The sequence below is a fragment of the Perca fluviatilis genome, chromosome 6 (genome assembly GCF_010015445.1).
Source record: "Perca fluviatilis chromosome 6, GENO_Pfluv_1.0, whole genome shotgun sequence".
NCBI classification, from domain to species: domain Eukaryota; kingdom Metazoa; phylum Chordata; class Actinopteri; order Perciformes; family Percidae; genus Perca; species Perca fluviatilis.
This window is the reverse complement of record NC_053117.1, coordinates 26,981,329-27,003,301: the sequence shown is the minus strand read 5'-3', so window position 1 is coordinate 27,003,301 and position 21,973 is coordinate 26,981,329. Positions and strand designations below refer to the sequence as shown.

Sequence of the window (21,973 nt, the reverse complement as noted above, 5' to 3'; positions counted from 1 at the left end):
TTAATCTAATCAAGCAGAGTAAACCACTTGTTTTTTATTCCATGTTGCCCATGAATCCATTATAGTGAATTAAGAATCTCACTAATGTCACAACAATTGAATGTCTGAGCCAACCGAAAGCTGCATGAACCTTAACGTTTTCATGTCACTTGTTTTTGTGACGATTACTTCTTTCAACAAATCTAAAAATGTTTATTTGATGTTGAGTTATGTTTGGCAAATCCTTCAGCGTGTGGTGTGTGTGATTTGTGATATCAGAGTCTTTGAAGAGCAGAAGCTTCCAAAACACTTCCTGACATGCGAGAACATTTCTTCCCTGCTGTATCAACTTTAAAGTGCTGGCTGTTCTCCTGAAGCCATTAATGGCATCAGCAGGGGGACAACCAGTGCTCCCTGTCCCAGGCTCTGAGCTGAATTTGGTTCAAACATACCCATGCAGCGAATGATTGATGAAAGCACTGATAGGATCTGTTCGCAACTATAAGTAAAATCACTGTCACAGATTATAATACAGCACTGACTGGTTGCACACACCCCTGATGCCATTGGGGATGATAATTATTTTGTTTTACTTTGATACAGATTTGTTGTATTAAATAAAGTCTAAAAAAAAGTTTAGGCTGTAGCTACTCCAATCTACTCTGAACATGCGTAACAAATTGTTCCAAGTTTTTATTATCAAATCAAATACATGTCAAATTCAGGACCTGTCAAGTTAATGACAATAGAAGTAAAAGTAAAATGTCTTAAAAGTAGTTACAATGAAACCGATAGGTAACACTAACGGTCTTTCAAAGTGCAAAACAAGGCAAACAGATATTAAATAATTTGCTATGACATCATTTTTGATTTACAACATTGCAGCGATTTGTGAGCAATCATCCCATTGTGGCATGGGTCAGTTGTTTGGCTGGAACTGCAAATCATCTGCAGGAAACCCAAGAGGGATGAATCTACAAATGTGTTCAAACACTTCCATTGTATCACATTTCATCGACCATTTCCACAAAGCTCCCTGCACACATATAGATAGAATCAAAAGGCTATTTCACAATCAATACATCAGTAATTGTGAAACAGAGCATTTCAATCGTCAAATTCTATATCCCCTCCAACAAGAAAAGCTCAAGCCCAGGCTCCCCAAAAAATATGCTTCTTATGAGAGACAAATAGCATATTCCACCTTGCCAGATCCAGAGAAATGAATGCTAAAGACTCTGCTGGGTGCTGGAGTTACTTGGCTCATTCAAAGGAAAAACATTCAGAAACACATTCCAACATAGTCAAGGGAAAAACTAACCTGACTGTGGGAGAACACGACAGTCAAAAATGTGATAGGAAATTAATCGAGTTTGAGGGAAAACTTCAATTGTACTGACGTTTGGAAGGAAGTGGTCCAAGTACGGTTCCTTGCTGGGTCAGGTTAGGAGAGGGGACCAGAGAGGAGAGAAGAGGAGAAACACAATCCAAAATGGGTCATAAATTCGAATGCATTAATTGATAGAGGCATGGAGTGTTTAAGTCATCAACAGAGCAGTGAAAAAATACTCAACAGTACCAACATGTCATCTATATCATGCTACCATCTAGTGGCAAAGCTGTGCCAATACACATTTAGATCCTGCAGGATTCACTTCACTCTCTCAAACTGCCTACTGTAAGAAAGAAACAAAGGTACAGATTAGGTGTTTTTAGGGAGTAAATTAACCTGGTTGGTGTTTTGGCAACCATCATGCACCATCTTTGACACTTTTTCTCTGTAGTGAAAAATATTTGCACATGGGGCACTGTGTCCTTTTGGCCTACAGATAAACATTATTAGAGCTGAATCAATTAGTTGATTAACAGAAAATGTATCTGCAACTATTTTGATAATCAATTTAATGGTTAGAACAAAAAAATCCCAAACATTTGCTGTTTCAAATTGCTTTCCTTTGTCTTATATGGCAGTAATGTAGGGTTTGGACAACAAACAACAACCAATTTGAAATAATTCACCTTGGAACCAGGAAACTATTTTCTGAAATTGAATGGGCAAAACCATTAATCGATGACTCAAAAAATAACCAGCATATTATAAAAAACACAATATGCTACTAAAACATTCATACCTGACAAGCTGTTCTATTAGTGGTAAAAACAACAACAAAATATCACCAATATCATAATCAATCAATAACAACAACAACAATAACAACAACAACAACAACAACAACACCACCACAATTAGCTAGTCCATGGACCCATATCGCCTCTAATCGTTTCATGTATTAAACCCAATATGAAAGATCATTTTATCTTACAGTATATACAGTAAAACACAATGGAACAGAGGAATGACAGATTTCACTCTTTCCAGGATAGTTATTGTTTCCTATTTGCATTTAAAATACTGATAGCAATAGTCTTAATGCAAGAAAGTGCCAGAAGTGACAGTTAATCTCAAGGCAGTTTATGCTACAGACTGTCCGATAAAAAGGTCAATGTTTTGACAAATGAGCTATATTCAATATAAGATTGTTCGATCATTTTGCCCAGAAGTTGTCAAAACAAAAAGCGATGGATGAATTAGATCGCTTTACAGTGTAAAACTCAAGTACAATACAAGTACTGTATATGGTTCTGTCATGTTGGGAAAAAATACAGTTCTTACAATTATTCAAAGTCAGTGCATAACAGCAAGTAGTCAATGTAAAGGCCACAAAGCTTAAAAATAAAGACTCATAACATTAATCCTCTCTAAAAATGGACAGAGTATCGAATCCCAGTTATCCTCAAACTGAACAGCTTCCATTTTATTCAAATGTCCAACTTCCAGTGATTGAACTGTAGTCCATTTGTACTTTACGAGAACCAGTGACAAGTACCAGTATCCACACTGGAAACATTCCAGTGAAGAGAAAAGGCAGCAGGTTTTCTCTTCAGTTCACAGCACTTCGTCAACATGTGCGTGGCTCTGCGCGTCGTCATCGGCCTCCCTCTGAAGCTGCTGGTACTTTCTTTTGAAAAACCCAAACTAGAAAGTAAACAGATTCAGTTTAGACACATTTGTAGTAGTTTTATAAAAAATAAATAAATAAATAAAACAAGTATTTTACAAGAGATTCCAGTAGATGGTCAATTTTCTTTAAGAATATATCCATAATGCACATTACATAGCCTATTTTTATTGTATCCATAATGCATACTGTATATACATTATGTTGCATAGTAGGTGATAAGCAAATCAAGTTATCCTGTCAATCTATCCAGATGCACATTTCTACAGTATGATAACAAATCAGGTTTATTCCAAATTCTCAACTTGTCAGAGGTAAACTGTTCAAACTGATCAAAATGATCTACTGATGTTCCTCTCTATGTTACTATTACTTTCACCATATTGTAAACAGACAGTTACCTTCCACAGCAGTCCAACAGCCAGAGCCAACAGCAGCAGTCCGGCAATGACGCTGCCAACTACCACTCCCACTGGAACGTCACCTTTCTCTCCAGGTTTACTGACTGTCACCACCACCTGGACAGCAGCAGCAGGACAGGAGAGGTCATTACATGATCTGTCCCACTCAGATATGGCATGATTAACAAAAAATTAAACAGATACTTCACACGTCAGACTATGCCAAATGAATTTGGAAAAAAACCCAGAAAAGGACAGAAAAAACTGAAATATCACAATGGTGTACATTACAGATAAAATGTGTTCAATATCACAAGTCTCTTCCTTCTTCAATTAATTTATGTGAGACATTTAATCCAAATCTTACTGGCAGGTGTTTGAGGTCGATAATGAGCAGGTTGGGGTCGGAGGTCTCGACATCAACAGTGGAGGTCAGCTCGATGGTCTGATAGGTGGCCTATGACACATTTATACAAATGAAAAGCATCGGCGTGAATTCATTCATCAGCAACATATAAGAGAATTAATGGTAATAAAAGCATACAAATCCACCAGACCAGTATTATAAAACAAATTATTAGTGAACATATTTACCGAAATAAATGTGCCACTCCAGATCCTTGTTTTAACTTTCACAAAGTAGTCACTTTTGACTTCAGTGTCCTTGAGGATGCATTTTATATACTCGCATTTTGCGCTCTTGCAGTCCTGTCAGTTAAAAAAAAAAACATAAACAAAAGGAAATAAATGTATATATTTAATATTTAAATTACTTAAAATTTCTTCTGCATTTGGGATATTTGAAAACAAACAAAAAATTATATTCTGCTATAGATACAGTCAAAATGATATGAGTTAGCTGATTTAGAGGTACAAAGTACAGTACAATATATATTCAAGTTATTATGTTCTATTTAACACACAAAACAAAAAATGAATAACATCTGTTCATGCAGTTTGCAGCTTTATAAAAAATACTGTCACAGATTATAATACAGCACTGACTGGTTGCACACACTCCTGATGCCATTGGGGATGATAATTATTTTGTTTTACTTTGATACAGATTTGTTGTATTAAAAAAAGTCTAAAAAAAAGTTTAGGCTGTAGCTACTCCAATCTACTCTGAACATGCGTAACAAATTGTTCCAAGTTTTTATTATCAAATCAAATACATGTCAAATTCAGGACCTGTCAAGTTAATGACAATAGAAGGAAAAGTTTCTTGAACATCTGTTCATGCAGTTTGCAGCTTTATAAAAAATATAAAGCTACACGAATTATGCATCTAATCACAAATACATGAGAAAATGAAACTATTTATTACTTTATTATATTACATGCTAAATAATCTAGGCTACATTAGGTACCTCATTGTGCAGATTTAGATTAGTGCATCACTAGACTGGATCAACAGAAGTAAATTTCCAGGATAATTAACGTACATCCAATGCGTGTTTCAGGTGCAGGAATGTCCCTCACTTTCCCATCTCTGTGTGTTGCTGTTCTGAAACTCTGTTTGCTTCGGGAAACAACAACAAACTTTGCGCAACACGCTGAAAATGGCAGGCCTGCTTGGTTCTTTCGAGGAATGATTGTAAAGATTTACAAATAATGTGTTTACGGCATTTACTCTCTAACTGGGACATTTTGGGACCGATTGGTGGGAACTGCTGTGGACGAAGTACGCACGGCAATACACTGGTAAGAGAAAATTACGATTAACAATGTATCCAGTTAATTTAAATAGCTGACGTTATTGTATTGTGTAAACAGTTAACTTCACTTATTTTTGTATGTGGTGTTTTCTTTAGCGGGGTTGCAAATGTTCCACCAAAACAAGGTCCTTGCAGATCCATCGTTTTTTTTTTCTCCTGTCTCAGAATGTATGTGTGGAGGAGCCAGACCTTACTCCATAGCGCTGTGGAGATAGGATTGGCAATGCGAGACTAGTGCATGACTAGCTTCTCTAAGATGCATGTTAAAATGTTACACAAGAAGCTGTCTCCAAAGAAACGTCTCAGAAAGTTGACATGTATAAAGAGAAAAATATGCAAAACATTAAATGACTGACCAGTTTCTGCATGCCTCGGAGACTCTCCTCAGAGAAGGACACTTTGTGGCTCTTCACTCCGATCTTCAGAGGATCGACCAAGCTGCTGGAATCACAGCTGACAGCACCTCCCTACAGGTGGAGAATCCTTGGGTCATTTATTCTATCGATAATTGACACACTCCGAATCATACAGTACAAGGCAACTGAGTACTCACAGTTTGTGTGTCCACACTGGTAATATAGAGGAGCTGATTTCCACCTTTAGTGGTCACTGGCAGAGCAATGGTCAGATACACGAGGTTGATGGGGAAGTTACTTGTTGAAACCTTTAAATACAATTTGTTTTAATACATTTTATCATATATATATATATATATATATATATATATAACATATGACACAACTTTCTGTCACACACACACACACACACACATACATACACACACACACACACACACACACACGTGATCTGTATTATTATTGCGGGACAATCATAAATAGGTGTGTGTGCGTTAAAAGGCCAGTGTGTGTGCGTGTGTGTGGAAAGGTGTGTCAGATGTTTGTTGGGTGACCATATAGATGTTTTTTAGTTTTTGTGATTTGTAATTATTATAGTTATCTGTTGATTGTTGGAGCAGACGATGCAAGAAAATGTTTGGTGTGAACAGACAATAAAGTTTTATCTTTTCTAATCTCTTATGTATTGCACCTTCACTGTAAAGTTAAACTCTGGGCCGATGTCATCTAGACTCGCCACCGTTGTTACCACGGGAACTGCAGCATCTGCCACGTAGAAATCGATATTTGACTGCCTAGGACAAAGACACCATAAAAATCAACACTTTAACGTATTTGCCATCTTCAATTGTCAATTTTAGAGTGCGATTAAAATATAAAAAAATTATGTTAAGGTGACAAAATAATGAAATCACCTAGATAAAACAATCCCTGCATCATATCGAACAGGAATGGATATGTCCACTTTGTTGTCTGCAGGTATTTCTTCTTTACCATCACTGTAAAGAAAAAAAAGGTACAGAACATTATTACATCTCGATTATTTCAATTAAGAGACACAATTTTTCATTGAATTTCTAATTCATTCAGTGTACCTCTTGGCCTCAAACTTCACCTCGGCTCGGTTTTGCAGCTGATCAAGATTGTAATCAAAATTTATCCGAAAATTCACCTGGAATTAAATAATAGGATGTTTTGCATTGTTTACCATAATTAGTCAAACAAAGAATTTTGTATAGGCAAATCAGTCCAAAATTGTTGATGTACGTAAAGATCTTTGCACTTACCTCTTGGTCTTGTTTTAATACTGGGTATCCCACTTGGCAGGTGACGGCTTGTGTTTGTGTTGAAGTGCATTTGACTTCATCCGTCTGTAAATTTTACAGTTCAGAATAGTACATAACTGCTATATGGCTTTATTACACTGAAAATACATTACCATAAGGCTGAACATATTTTAGTGTTATTCAAATAATAACAGAAAAGTACAGAAACTCTTTTATTTATCGTTTTAGTAAGTAATAATGGGTTGGATTAATTAAAATTGCTTAATGATATGATAATGATGCATTTATTTAGTGTAAGTGTGATTTGGTGACTGTTATGTTGCAAACTGCCTAAAAACTCATTAGCATCATGTCAACTTAGACAGTTTTCATTGAAGACTCTTTTACTCACAGGAGGAGAGACGGAGGAGTAGTAGAGGTTGTCAGAGTAAGTGGCCAAGACCTGAGTGTTATACGCGTTCTCCTTTTTGTTCTTCACGACAACTTCAAATGACAGTTCTCGGTTATTAGCGCTGACCAGAACGGGAGCTGAGCTGCAACACAAGAGCTCAAGTTACTGTACTCTGCATTCACATGATTTCATTTGTGTGTGTCACAGATTAAAGGCGCATACTCACAGTAGGAAAGTTGTCTAATGAACAGAGGGACAGGAATAAAAAGGAATTTATTTATATTGTTTAAAAGATCTCTCTTTTTTCCTGTAACATCTACAAATACAGTAGAGACATACAGTACCTAAAAGTGAAGTTATCCAGATAAACACTATTGAATCTACCTCCACCTTAAAATGCACAATACAGTCTTTATGTAGGAATGGATCACATGCCCTTCCTTAAGATTGAGAAGCAAAAACAGAAGCATACAGCCAAGTCTACAAATGTGAGAATGAATAGCAGCTGCAAAACCACAAAAGATCAAATGTGTGTGAAAGTGTTTAAAGTCTCTGAAAAGTCCTTGTTCATATCCTTTCATCTAAGTTCATTCTTTGGGCACATATCACCTAAACATTGTAAGTTCTTTCCAAGCTCACAAGTCAGACCCGACCATTTTATGGGCTATGAAGTTGCTGTATAAACTGAAAAACAAATTTTCTGCAGCTATTGGCAATTAAGAGAGACTCATAAAACAGAGAAAATAGAAAATAGTGTAATGGTTGTTAGGAGTTACCAGGGCATAACATTAAATAGATACATTTAGCCAATTTGGTCTTCACACAATTCTTTTCTCTCTGTTATATAAATGTATACACTATTAGCTGCCTTTATGTGACACTATAACTATTTCACACTTGTCGTCAAGATTGATAGCCCTGCTAGGAAAATACAGGGCTTTGAGGATGGTAGTGTAGACGGTAGTGCTGAGTACAGCCTCCAGGAGCTGCTAGAGGGGCTTTTAGGTACATAGTCCTGTTTAAAAATATATGACAAAAACAGTGAGAATTTATCATTATAGTCTCTGACTTTGACTGTAAGAATCAGTTTCACACCTTCACATCAAAGGATTCAAGCCCAAGAAAACTAAGTGTTCATAACATTAAATATTCAGGTTCAACAATCAAAAATTCAAGTTCAGAAAAAACATACTTTATTCTCTCTAGTTTTATATATTAAGAGTTTAACACATAAACCCTCAGTTACTTCATTTGTCTCTTTCAGAGCTGCACCACCCAACTGTCGTCAGCTTCTGATTAAAATATTATTACATTCTTACTGGTTGATGGACGTACAACATAACTTCACCTTTCTTCAACAGAGCTCTACCCAGCTCAAACTTGTGAGAAGAGCACAGATTAAAACATAAATACAGAAATATATCATGTAAAAGAATCAAAAGACTGGGTTTTAAGGCCCCATTCCTTATAGTAAGAAGCTGATTGAGAAAATAGGTCCTCAGGGCCTGTAAGTTAAACGTTTATGCTCATTTCACAAATGACTCATAGTACAGAAAGACATTGTCATTGCCAGAGCTTGTTCTCTCACGCATATCATTATTTCTACTCTCAACATTAACCCTGAATGAACAACAAAATTCTTTATCCTGAGGATACCATCACACATTAAGAGAAACCATGAAACAGAGAATATCTTCTAAAGAGTCCAATAAACTGTATGTTGTACATGTAACGGACAGCAGGTATGACATGTTACATCTTGCATTACACACAAACAGGTCAGTGATTCTCACCTGGACGCCTTTGTGGCTGTCTTTACACTCAGCACCAGATCACTGACACACACGTCATCAGAGCCGCAGTCTTTTGTGAAGGGGATCTGAAACAATAACATTATTACTATATTACTATACTATCTATATACTATAATTATGTTAACATTGTACAAAAACATAACATTCTTCAAAGGCTGTATTTTCAACAGAGGCCTATTCTTCTAGAATCTCTACACATAAAGGAAATGTATTATATTTTACTGCATTGGGTGAACTTTAATCTTGATGGTGAAAAACACACAGTGTGTAAATCTGAGCGCGTGCATCACCTAATCTGTTTCCTGTAGACCTTTGAAGGAAAAAGACTATAAACAAATAAACCCAGATTCAGAGATACCATGTATTGTATCAGTCACTCACAAAGAATTCCCAGGCACTTCCAGAAAACACATCGAGGACAGGGTTCACATCTGCATTCTGCTGCTCGATTTCTACTTTCAGACTGAGGGAATTGACAAAGTCTGGTGCCTCCTGTTGAAGAACCAACACATGGACAAATAAAGCTGAAGTAATTTCTCTACAAGCCTCATCATTGAAGACTGCAAAAAAAATGATTTTCATCCATTACCTGAATATAAATCTGGTAGTCCCGACACAGGGACGCAGATGATATTTTTGCCTTTTCTGTGAGGAAGCGTTCGTTGGTTTTAGTGAACAGTCCTCTTGACATCACTCGTGAAGCATGCAAGTCCGCGTCCAGAGTCAAAGTGTAAGATATATCTAAAAGAAGAAGAGTACAACATTTTTTTTTTTTCGTATGACATTTTGGGAAAAATTTGATTTCTTGTCGAGAGTTAGATGAGAAGATTGATACCCCTCTCGTGTCTGTACGCTAAATATAAGGCTATAGCCAGCAGCCAGTTAGCTTAGCTTAGCATAAAGACTGAAAATACGGGGAACCTGCCAGCCTGGCTCTGTCTGAAGGTAACAAATCCACCTACCAGTAAATTGCAACTTGTCATTTTTGCACTGAGCTTTAAAAGCTGTTTAAAGGTGGATTTTTGTTACGTTTAGACACAGCCAGGTTTGCTGTTTTACCTGTTTTCATTCTTTGTGTTAAACTAACTGACTAGTGGCTGTAGCTTCATATTTACCGTACAGACATGAGAGTGGTACTGGTCTTCTCATCAACTCACTGCAAGAAAGCAAACAAAGCAAAGCGCATTTCCCAAAACTATTACTTTAAGTAACAGGAATGTACTGTACTTATTCTTGAGAAGCCTAACAGCTAATCAGATTTACCAATGGGTCCAACAGGGTTCTTGGGCCTAAATGCAGCACTGAAACAGAGGTTAGTGGTGAAACATGAAAGCTTGCGTCCATTAATGTCACAGGGTTTGTTGAAAATGTTGATTTTATCGGGGTTGAAAGAAGCTTTAGCCGAGACAGACGCCACACCTCTGGACCTGGAAACCAAGCGGAACTTTAAATTATCACCAGCCTTGCAGATTCTATAAATAATGGGTTAATTTACTGAACTTGATAAAAATAATATAATGTGGTAAATCATTACATAATTTTTTATCTTTCACAGTTTATTACACATTGCCTTACTTACCAGAGCTGCACCACTTTGCCATATGTACCAATGGAAATATCAGGGAGTGTATCATCATTCAGATCCATGTAGCTATCCAGGGACCTTCCAAAATACTGCAATTGAGGATCCAGTTTGGAGCCAAAGATTCTCTGAAACCGATGATCAACAATGATGATCGCTCTCATTATTACAGAGTTTAATGAACTAACTGATATACATTCAGTTATTAATTTCTCTCCATACCTGTGAGAACTGTTTGTTTAATGCCTTCAGCTGCCCGTTGTAGATGTAGATGACACCTTTACCTGTGTCTTCTAGTGGGGCTCCTACTACAACGTCATTATAACCATCGAGGTCCAGGTCAGGAACGGCAGAGATGGCCATCCCAAAACGTGCGTTCTCAGTTGGGGGCGGACCGTTGAGGAATCCTTGCTCATTCAGTATACCCTTCAGATCATAAGACAGGGAACATATGTGGCTGGTGGAGCTACACGTCATGCTACACTTCCTTTAAATTCAAGAAAACTACAAATGTAATCCAGCTTTGAGTATATCTCTTTAACTTTTCTTACAGTACAGTCAGTGTGTAACGTGTTTCTCATGTTTACCTTGGTGACAGAGAAGAGGTAGACCCTGCCTTCCTCTCTCTTCAGATCGCTCATGAACATGGGCGCACCAACCAGCAGGAGGTCCGTCACCCCGTCTCTGTCCACGTCCAGGGGGCACAGGACACTCCCAAAGTATGACCCGATCTAGGACAACAATTGCCAACTGTTTTAATGATGCCGAGTTAAATTTGTTTCTACATGTGTTTCTGGGGAAAATGTGAATACCACATCATCTAATATCTACCTGTTTTCCTCTTTCTGAGTCTATGATGGCAGATTGCTTCTGGGCATTGACGGTGTACACGATAACTTGTCCAGAGTGGTTGGAGCGAGGTGCACCAGCCACAAAGTATTCTGTAGACCCATCGCTCAGTGTGGTGACAGAATAACCTGGAAATTACAACAAATAACGCATTTTACTAGTCAACATACATCTGAACTAAGTACATTTAATTTCATTGTACAAGGAAACTTGTTTTTAACCATGATAATGACAATAAACACTTTGACTTGACTTACTCAAGAACTGTACTCTGCTGTAAAGTATTTCATTTTGTTTTGTTGCTACTTTTACTTTGCGACATTTCAGAAGGAAATATTGTACTTTTTACTCCATACATTTATTTGAAAGGTATAATTACTAAAATCAGGAAATATATCAGGTCAGGGAAGGGAGATATGGTGTGATGTTAAAAGTACTCTAAATGTGAACTATCTGATGAGGTTGACTTATTTCTAAATTTCAGTTATCAGGGCACAGGAAACATACTGGCTTTAACTATGTAGCATCTGCTACATAGTAAAATGAATACTCAGTATAGAATGATCAACATCCTTGACTCCTATTCATGAATTGTTTCATGCAAAGATTTAAAGTAACAGAATCAAAACTTGGTCAAATAAATGCAGAGGACAACTGTAAACTCATACCCAGTAACGAGCTGTGGTTTTTGTCTTGAAGGGTTCCCTCAAAGGCTGAGAAAGGGAGAATGTCTACTTTTGACCCTGTTTGATGGACCACAGTCCCGCTCCAAGCGTAGGCTCCCACTGCTCCCAGCATCATCACATCCTTAAAAAGCACAGGTCAAAGACTAGTCAACAGATACCAAATACTACTGTAGATCACAGAATTCATATTTTGTCTGGGTTGCTCTACTGAGTTTCCAAGTAAAAACCACAAATGGAGAACATTCTGAGAACAGAACAGATTCTATCGTAAAAGGCAACCGCTTAAGTTTGGTATAGAAAAATGCAGCTTCCTCTTTCTTTTTAGTGAGCACGCTGCGTTGGCACAGCAGGAAAGCTGTGGTGAAGGGACAGTGGGTTCCCATTATTCACCAGTCAGATTCTGTGATCTGCTTTATTGTCACTTCAAACTATGTTCACATATGGTATTTTGATAGCTGTTATAAATAAGGGATACATTACTGCATTTAGTTATTATCATAAATATTTTCATAGCTTTGATAGTTGAAACTGGTGGCCATCCATCAACACACTGCTTTGGCCAAATACATGCGAGCGCACAAAGCAGGCACTATACTGTAGAATACCATTTAGCATGTACTTTGTGGAATTGTGCTAATTTGTTTCGTTTCCTCGCAAGCATTGACACATCTCGGATGAGCCTTCAAACTGGACTTCCTTTATCTTATTTCACACTGCCACAAGCAACACACAACCACATGTTCTGCCGCAGTGCTTTTGCAAGTTTGAGTGTAAAAACCATGTCAACTTGCTTTGTCACAATTGATAGAAAAGACAGTCCAAGCCAGTGCTCTGTACCTGTTTGCTGGAGTAGTGAGCACTGAATCCGACCTGGGACATCTCCATCTCGAAGTTGCCCATCCCTTTTCCAGTGCCTGTGTGGGAACACAGCATCATGTTAAAACAAGGATCAAAACAATGGAGCAGATCAAGAATCAGACAAAACGCAAGATGTGTATAAAAAACACATTTTCTCTTTGGTTTTCTTGGGATCTTCAGCTATGACAGACAAGTTGTGACAAACTTGAATAAGTTTCTTGGAAAGAGTACATGAAGAAACATGCAGTGTCAAGTAAATTACACATACAGCCGTGCGGGACAAGAAGGCAAAAAAAAAATATTTTTTTTTTTTTTTTTATGGCTCCCCAATGTTCTAGCAAGCAATGGTAAAAAAAAAAAAAAAAATAAATTTTTTATATAAAAAACGCCCCCCTTATTTTTCAGCAATGGTGGAGAGGGCTGCCTCTTCCGACACATTAAAGAAGTACTTCTCTGTGGGCAGACTGGCAATGGATTTGATTTCTTTAATCAGGTTGTCTGTGTTGATGTTGTTTCTGGTGTAATAACCCAGGACCTAGAAAACACCACAAATTCAGGATTGCAAAGAGGAAAAAGAGGTCTAGGTAATTACACTCGCACGTCAAACTGCAACTCAATCAGAAATGTAGGCAATATAAGCTTCAGGCATAGTAATTTTAGTTTAGTTAGTTTATTTCTGTCATTTTTCACTATTATTATTATTATGCCGGACCCTACGCCGTAGCCTGACATGCACCTCTCAAAAAATGTAACTACACTTCGCGGCAACACACGTCGCTCTGCCGTGGTTTGGTAGCGTTGCATTTCCCCCAGCTCATTTCCGGGTTCTCCTTCTCCTTAAACAACAATATAAACTTCAGGCCACTTTTGTAGGCTACGGCAAAAGCTCTACGTGGAGCCTCTGCAGAACCATAAAACAGCCTTTAGCTTATTATCCATAACCTTTTTATATTTTTATTACAATAAGTTTGTACAGCTCCCCTTTAGATTTATACAAAAATACATGTATATTATACATAACACAAAAGTCCCAATCAAAGATTAATTTTAATTTACATACTAGTGTTCATACCTCAGTTGAATATTTGTTAATCATCATATTTTTGTATTACACATTTTCTTTTCGATTTAAAAACTATTCCACAAATTACATCCTTTGACTGAATGTTCTTTATTTTGTATTTGTTTTAATATTTTTTATTGTAAACATGCGAAATCCTCCTAGTTCATACTGACTCATTCTAATATGGAAAAAATTCTGAATACAGTCTGGAAGCATCTTATTTTTTTCTTTATACATTTATTGTGCAGTTTAAAGTCCACCAAATCTCTAAATTTGAGAACATGTGAGAATTTAACAAGGCCATCCAATGCTACTATATGCAATCAGCAGGCATCATTCACATCTACAATGATAACTAAAAATTATGAAATTGTAAGTAATTGGTAGTAAGTGGCAGATCATTACTTACAGCGATACCAAAGCGGGTGATGCCTTGTCTCTCACAGTCGGCAATAACTGTATCTCGGATATCCTCGTCGTGAGACTCCCCATCAGTGACGACCACCAACACCTTGGCAGCACCTGATCGACCGCCGTTACTTTGATGGAATCCCTGCTGACTGAAGCGAGCAGACACAGTACTGTTTGTGGTTTTATAATAAAACAACTGTTCATAAAAGATTTTTAAAAACTCTTTTCTTTTTAATTGGCAGACCAAAATCAAAATCAGTACAACTTCAATCAGGTAATAATGAAACAGACAGACAAATTATAAGAAAAACGTATGTACTGAACTTTTTCTTTTTTTTTTTAAGTACAAGGCCTGCAAATGGTCAAAAACATCCCAAAAAAATGCATTTTCAATTCAAAATGGCTAACTTCCTGTTGGGAGTAGGGTATGGCTCCAAGAGGCTTTTTTGTAAGACTAGTCATGATAAATATGCCAAATCTCTTACATCTACATCAAACTAACAGCAGGGACTACTTTATTAAAATTTTGTAGGGGGCACTATCGAGCCTATTTACCACCCCCAAGACCGAGACCCCATAGACGTAAGAGAAATGGACACAGCGATGCCATAGACTTCGATGGAGACCAGTGAAGCCAATTAGAAGCACTTTTCCGGTGATGGCTGAGCATACTGCGCAGCCTCAAACTGAGCTTGAAGACGAAGATGTGACGTGAGCAACCTGTCTGAAATGTTTAAGTCTTCTGGTAGCTGTGCCAAGAGAAATCTCAATCATTCCCAATCTTGCAGGGACGGAGAGCATGAGTAGGAGCTGTCCATGAGCGTAGGAGAAGGAGCAAAATCTTGCTGAAATATGCTTTCATGGACTCTCAATGGGCTTCTCCCTTGACTGTATGCCTCCACGTCCCCCCGATTGCCTGCGAGCTTCTTCTGACTATACGGTAATTTCTCTACTGTGCAACAGAAAGTCGCGTGGTTATGACACAATCATTAGCCTATTTTTGCAAAACCGGCTGCGACGGGGCCATAACGTGAGATACAAGGTAATGGAGCCATTGTGTTTCTTTAGAAATAAACAATGGGCAAATAGAGTCTTTAAACGCTTCAGATGTAAAGTTATTCATGTCAAAATGACGCCAAAATGAATGGGAGTCAATGGAATGTTAGCGGAAGTTGATGGCTTGTTAGGCTCAGAATCTCGATATTTCCACCACTTCTGATAAGTGTGCAAAGTCTCATAACTGTTTGAGCATGTTTAGCCCCTCAAAAATGGGTTCATTCATTCATTCATTTGGGTTAATAACAAACCGATGATGTCGGTGCTCGGGCCTTAATAATAAAGCCATCAACCAAAACATCAAACATATAAGTAAATAAATAAACAGATATGCATAAAAGGCAGTTTTAGTGTAACACCAACCTGGCATATTGGATCGCATGGAAGGTATTGGTTAACTGACCATACATTTGTGTGATTCGGGACGTTGCATCGATCAACGTAGCTTTGGTTTTATACTCATTTAGTCTGATTTGAATCTTGGGATCAACAGCATACTGAATGACGCTGACCTGGCATAAGAAAAGGTGTGATAAAACAGAAAACTGTCAGTAATGACCACAACATCATCCCCTGCTTCATCTCTGCTTTCATTTCCTTTTTTGGCTTTTGAAACATGATGTCACCTGTGTGTTTTTGGGCCCGATGTCAAGTGCAGGTATTAATTTCTTGAGGAAGGAGACCATTGGATCCCAAGGATAAATGCTGTTGGAGCCGTCCAAAACAATCACGATGTCCATAGGCCCTCCACATGCTAGAAATGTCATGAGAGTGGACATAATTATACATTTAAGCAGAAGTTATGAACAGAACTGATCAGTTTATTTTCTCCCTTCCCTGTAGCACAGAAATATTTTTTTACCCTTTTGCAGTCTTGAAACTTGCCTAAGATAGGACATATATCACATTTTATCACACCTGTTAGTTGCCTTTTTCATTTGTTAAAATTAGATTATGTGGTAAAATGGCTGCAAGCAGAAACACTTTATTCTTGGTGGGTTCAAGAAAGCTCCTACATTTAGGAATTAAAAGTAGCTGATGAAAGGCAGATCATTGATGAGCCATGTTGTAAAAATATATATAAACCCAGCAGACATATAATAACTCAAATTGGAAAGAATAATTCAAACTTGACAGGGTCTTGCATTAGAAATGTTGCTGTTTGTAAGCCAACTCTAATGATGGTGGCATGATGGCATGAACACATACTGACATAACATTGTAACAGACTGTAAGTCTCTGTGATAGTTTTATACTATTCTGATATGAACTGAAGCCTGTCATGAAAGATATCTTACTATATACAGCTCAAAATATCTGTAGTCATACTGTATTAAAAAAAAAAAAAAAACAGATCTTACTCTGGATGGCAGGAGAGAAGGCAGGTTGAGGTTGAAAGAGGGGGCTCATTTTTGCACATATTCCTGGGTAGAAGTCCTGATCGCCACAGAGCTGTCCCCAAAGAGGACCGCACATCTGTATCAGATGAGAGGAGACTTAATGGAAAGTTTGTCACTGCCTTTAAAGCTCCCAATAAAGTCTTATGTCAGAGTTTAACAGTGAATTAAACTGTTGTTAATAACTAATTATGAATTTGACTTAACTCATATTAAACTGTTTGTAGTGTTAAAAAACAAAAATGTGAAACCTGCAACACAAGTAGTTGTGCAGTGGATTGGCACTACTTCCTGCTGCAGTAATTCATTTACCGTAGCTAAGCCACTGACACACTTCCTTCCACCTATATATAAGATTTGTATGTAAATTTCAAAGGAAAATATGAATCAAAGTGTGCTCATCTTGTGATTACAATATTTCAGACAGGACTTTAAGGCTGTGTTACTAAACATGTATTTTTATGACTATAACATTATGAATATTCCATTAATGCAAGTAACATAATCAATTACCAAAAATAAAGACAAGAAATAGATTCATGAGAAATACTGTATGTACTATTTCAGGTTAAAAAGAAAAGATGAAATCTGCAAGTCTCTGAAATAGCATGATTTCCTTAGTATGAAAACCCACGCAACACGCAAACACACATACCATCAACCCTGCAGGCATCCGGGTAAGAGTCAAACCCAGGCACATTTTTTCATTGATGTTTTTAACATCTGGAATACTGACAGAATCTGTGGATAAGGTGGCAAAGAAAACAAATGAGCGCTTACTGTACATTAAAGTTCTGAAATTAGTTGTTGAATCTGAAACTTATACAATTATATTAAGCTCAATGTATGAATAAAATAAATGCTTTGCTGTACACTGCTATCATTTGTATCTACTATTTAATTTTCAAAACAGAAAAAAAGATAAATGTCTGGAGACCTCCTAGATGTTTTAAGACGACACATCTTTTCAGTTCTGTTTAGGAATTTTAAGTACACGACCAATATTTGACAGATAGGTCAAAGGTTAAACAATAAAACACCAAACCTTACCTTGAAGATTGAGCTTGTCACAGCTGTTTCTGGACCCTGAGACTGGACACTTGTAAACATCCCCCTTCCTGTTTCCACTGAAACCACTCCATGGGGCACTAACGAGGAGCCTACAGAAAACAATAATATCCATCTCTTCCCCACTCTCATAAACATGCAATAAGAGTCGTCTGAATTTTTTGTGTAAAGTGCAGGACCAGCTTTACATACAGAAGTTCAATGAGACTCATCCAATTAGTTTGATGCTCTCTCTATATTTTAACTTCTTGTAATATCAAAAACAAAAGTAATTCTACAACTTTATGTAAAAGTTAAAATAATATAGGAACCAAACTTTACTTCAGTAATCTATGGGTGAATTGTAATACAAAAGCAATACAAAATATACATAAACATCAGTCTCTAACAGTATACGTTTGTGTGGTTTGTTCTCCTGAGCAAGTGCCAACAAGAGAGTTGAGGCATTCTTCTAACGTTTTAAGAAACAGCAAACAAGATTCTACAAGTTCACACAGAAAATAAAACTTCAAACACCTTTTCCCAATTAATAGAATTCAGATGCTTGAAGCTGTTAAATCCAGAACCAGCAGTAATATAAATCCCAATACTGCTATAAGGCTGACCCCGGACTTCGACCCAATTTCAAGACAGTGTCATTTCCCCCACAGTGTCAAACAAGGCATGAGAAGTGGGACAAACCATTCTTTAGGGGTGCATGATTTTGAAAATGTCACGATTCGATTTTCAGACTCAAGATTCAATTCACTATCGATTTTCGTTTCAAAAACGATTCTCGATTTAAAAAAACGATTCACAGTATGTAAATGTAGTTACTTTTCCCATGTGATTGCAGTAGACATAAATTTTTTTATTTTTTCATTAAAAAATATGAATCGATTTTGAAACGGTAGAGCTTGAATTGCGATTTGAATGTGAATTGATTTTTTTGCACACCCCTACCATTCTTCTTCATTAGTTAAGGCACAGGACACAGGATGAACCACTGTTGCTTTATCTAGTAATGTGGAATATACAGTCAGATACCACTATCAGATACACTTCCTCCAGTTAAGCACACGGGACACACCTCTACAAGACAGTGAGTTACTCTATGAGTAACTCTATGTTACGCTATGAGTAACTCACGGTCAACTCTACTGTGACTCAGAGTGCACAACATCCAGACATCACTGAGAAGCCTAGTTACTATTTAACTAAATTTTACAAATGGCTAAGAGGCTCTAAACAGGACAGTATTGTTTGTGTGACACAATCATGCAGATTGTAGCAGCTCAAAAAAATTTGCACCAAGAGATTTTTAAGACTATAGATTCTACAGTTTACCCAGGATGGTGTTAGAAGATTCAACAATGTATTGCATTATCAACTTGTCAGTAAAGCTAGACCGATAAAATTGAATTTTTTAAAACTAAATATTGGTATTGGCCTCAAACATCTAGTATTGGTTGTGCTAAACTTAACTGATATAACAGACTAAATACATTTCCTGACAGTCTTGTAAATGAGAGGGGTTGGAGGACTTTGCAAAAAAAACTTGTTCAAGAACAAGACTACTAAGTCCACAGCCATGCTAGCGGCTCTGTGAGGCTGTACTCAGGCACACTGGTGCTTTGACGTACAGTAAATGCTAACACCGGTATGCTAACATTTTCACAATTCAGTAAAACCCACAAATGTCAACCTTGTGGTATTGCTAAAGTCAATGGATGACATATCTGTTCCAGTCTGGACCAACGTGGACAGAGCAGCCAATTGACAGATCAACATTGCCATCCACAGAGACAGCTAAAAACAGGTGGTGTACAACTGTGTTTAGCAGACACACAGCCTCTTGAACCTTGCAATGCATCAAGCAAAAACCCATGCAATTTTCATTCCCTTCAGTAGAAACACAAAATGATATGGCTGAACTGGCCACGAATGAAGTGCGATGGGTTTGTTTAATCATGGTGTCTGTTGCAACGAACAGTGACTAGGTCACAATTTGGTAAGAGAATGAAACCTGAGCTCTATGTTGCAAACAGCACAGGCTGGTAGTGATGGTAGTGTAACAGTAAGGACAGTTGTTTACATGCCACAGAATACCTAGACACTACTGATAATCAGGTCCATCTCTTTACAGCAACAGGCCTTCATTTGCAATATGGATACTTCTACCAGGAAAATTCTCCCTGATGTGACACAAATGCACATATCGGTTCAAAAAATTCTGAAATATGACAGTTGGTGTAGGCTACACAGCTTCTCAGCTGTCATGCACACAACTGTTTGAAACTCAGTCAGTATGGACCAAGATCGAGCATGTCAGGCACCTTATTGCACCTGGAATTCAGCCCGTTCTGGTGTACAGGCTTGTACTAAGGAAGCGTATCTATAAAAGTGGCCCACTGCATGTGTATCTGCAGCTTATTTCCTCTAGAGTTAACTGCTCTCTGCATCATATTTATATTTCCTGGGGATGTCATGTCATTATTTTCCTTACATTTATTGCTCTTTCAAAGAGGTGGCCAAGAAATATCAACTAAATAAATGACACCACTTGAAAGCTACAGCACCTGAACGGACAGGACACAGTTTGTGATGGAAACGTGATACAAACAATGTAGTCTAGGACTCTAAGACAATGAAACACTTAAATCAATACCATTTGCCTTCATGGTTGGTCGCTTGTTGGACTGTGTAGCCAAACTCTTCCGCAGCTGGTCCGCTGAAAATCTTGGCACCTGCAGTGCCGACGTTGAAGGCCTGTGAGTTCCAGATTCTGTCAGCTTGTGAAGGAGAAAGATGAAGTTGCATGACAGTGACTGATCAACATCATATAAATCTCTTTACTGATAATTAATAAGTTAATAACTTCCAATTATATCATCTTTGTTTTGCATATATTACTTATTTGTGTATCTAAAATTATTATCCTGACTCTGCTTGTTTATGAGAGAGAGGTTCAATGTTTTATCTCCAGCAACAATTTAAGCCATCCTGACTTCCTCCTTTGAATCAAGTGGGTGTTTTTTGTGGCTGAATCATGTACGTTTTAAAAACCACATCGGATTGACTCATGACGGTCATTCTATTCACATAGTGTTGTTGTTAATAGTCATTATTCTCCCGAAACACTGTGTTTATCCACAATCCACCCTCAAACACAGTCCTTTTGAGCCCCCTCAGGACATGGAATTTGCTTGTCTTCCTGCAGAATCAGAGCCACAAGCCCATACAGGCAAGGCTCAGCTATCAGCCTGCCTGAGGGGAACCTCAATCAGCAGGCAGAGGAATGCGGATGGGTACTGGATTCGACAGACATTCACTTGCACAGCCTCCTGCTGCCACGCCTGTTTACCTGCAGCACAAAGTAGCACTTTGCCTCCTCTTGGGCTCTGCAAACCCCAGAACACATTAACATTTCCTTTCATTTCAAAAATGGGGTAAATGTGCTTAGGAGAATAATTCAAAGTCTCTGGCTGGCCGCTGTTTAAAAGCTTCCACAGGTTACAGAGCAGAAACCTGTGATGCACAGTAAAACAATCTATCTGGTCCTATTTAATCCATGTGGGTTGACTTTGGATCATACATCGTTGGCAGAGGAAGAAACGCTGCAGGGTGATGATAAATCGATTTCAAAACAAAAGCACTTCTGGCAGATTCATTAAGCAAAACACTCTGTCTGCTGCTCTTCGGGCGTGTTTTAGGTGTAAGAAAACAGTGAACAATAACATTAAAAGCTATAACGAACGACTTATAAACCTTACCGACTCCACTCTTATGAAAACGATATAAAACTCTCGCTATTTGTGGCGAAAAGATATATCGTTTTACGCGTGAGAGAATGGTAAAAAAATAAATAAAAAAATAACACGTTCAAAGTCCAAATAACATGTTCAATACTTACTAATGACTACTATAGTGAAGAAGAAATGTCCCCAGAAGAACTCCATCGTTGTCTTTATTCCATTTGTATGAGGTGATTAAATGAAGCCGCCGCACTTGTTAAAGTTGTGGCTGCGCAGCGTGGAGACTCAGCGGTGACGCACCGGA

The 21,973-nt window shown here is 37.7% G+C and overlaps 1 protein-coding gene across 1 annotated transcript; it reads right to left on the bottom strand.

Moving 5' to 3' along the window:
• Nucleotides 1-657: 657 nt before the first annotated feature.
• Nucleotides 658-21,957, bottom strand: itga2.2 (integrin, alpha 2 (CD49B, alpha 2 subunit of VLA-2 receptor), tandem duplicate 2). Its single transcript, XM_039804261.1, is given in 30 exon segments — nt 658-3,016; nt 3,401-3,517; nt 3,768-3,857; nt 3,995-4,108; nt 5,475-5,585; nt 5,672-5,782; nt 6,166-6,268; nt 6,389-6,472; nt 6,569-6,645; nt 6,761-6,844; nt 7,152-7,293; nt 8,945-9,030; nt 9,347-9,457; nt 9,555-9,706; nt 10,229-10,392; nt 10,545-10,675; nt 10,770-10,973; nt 11,135-11,278; nt 11,379-11,524; nt 12,065-12,203; nt 12,920-12,998; nt 13,312-13,475; nt 14,413-14,563; nt 15,834-15,982; nt 16,097-16,224; nt 16,832-16,946; nt 17,523-17,608; nt 17,918-18,027; nt 20,583-20,706; nt 21,828-21,957. Coding segments are annotated over 30 exon segments (3,552 nt in total). The 5' UTR covers nt 21,874-21,957; the 3' UTR covers nt 658-2,926.
• Nucleotides 21,958-21,973: the final 16 nt, after the last annotated feature.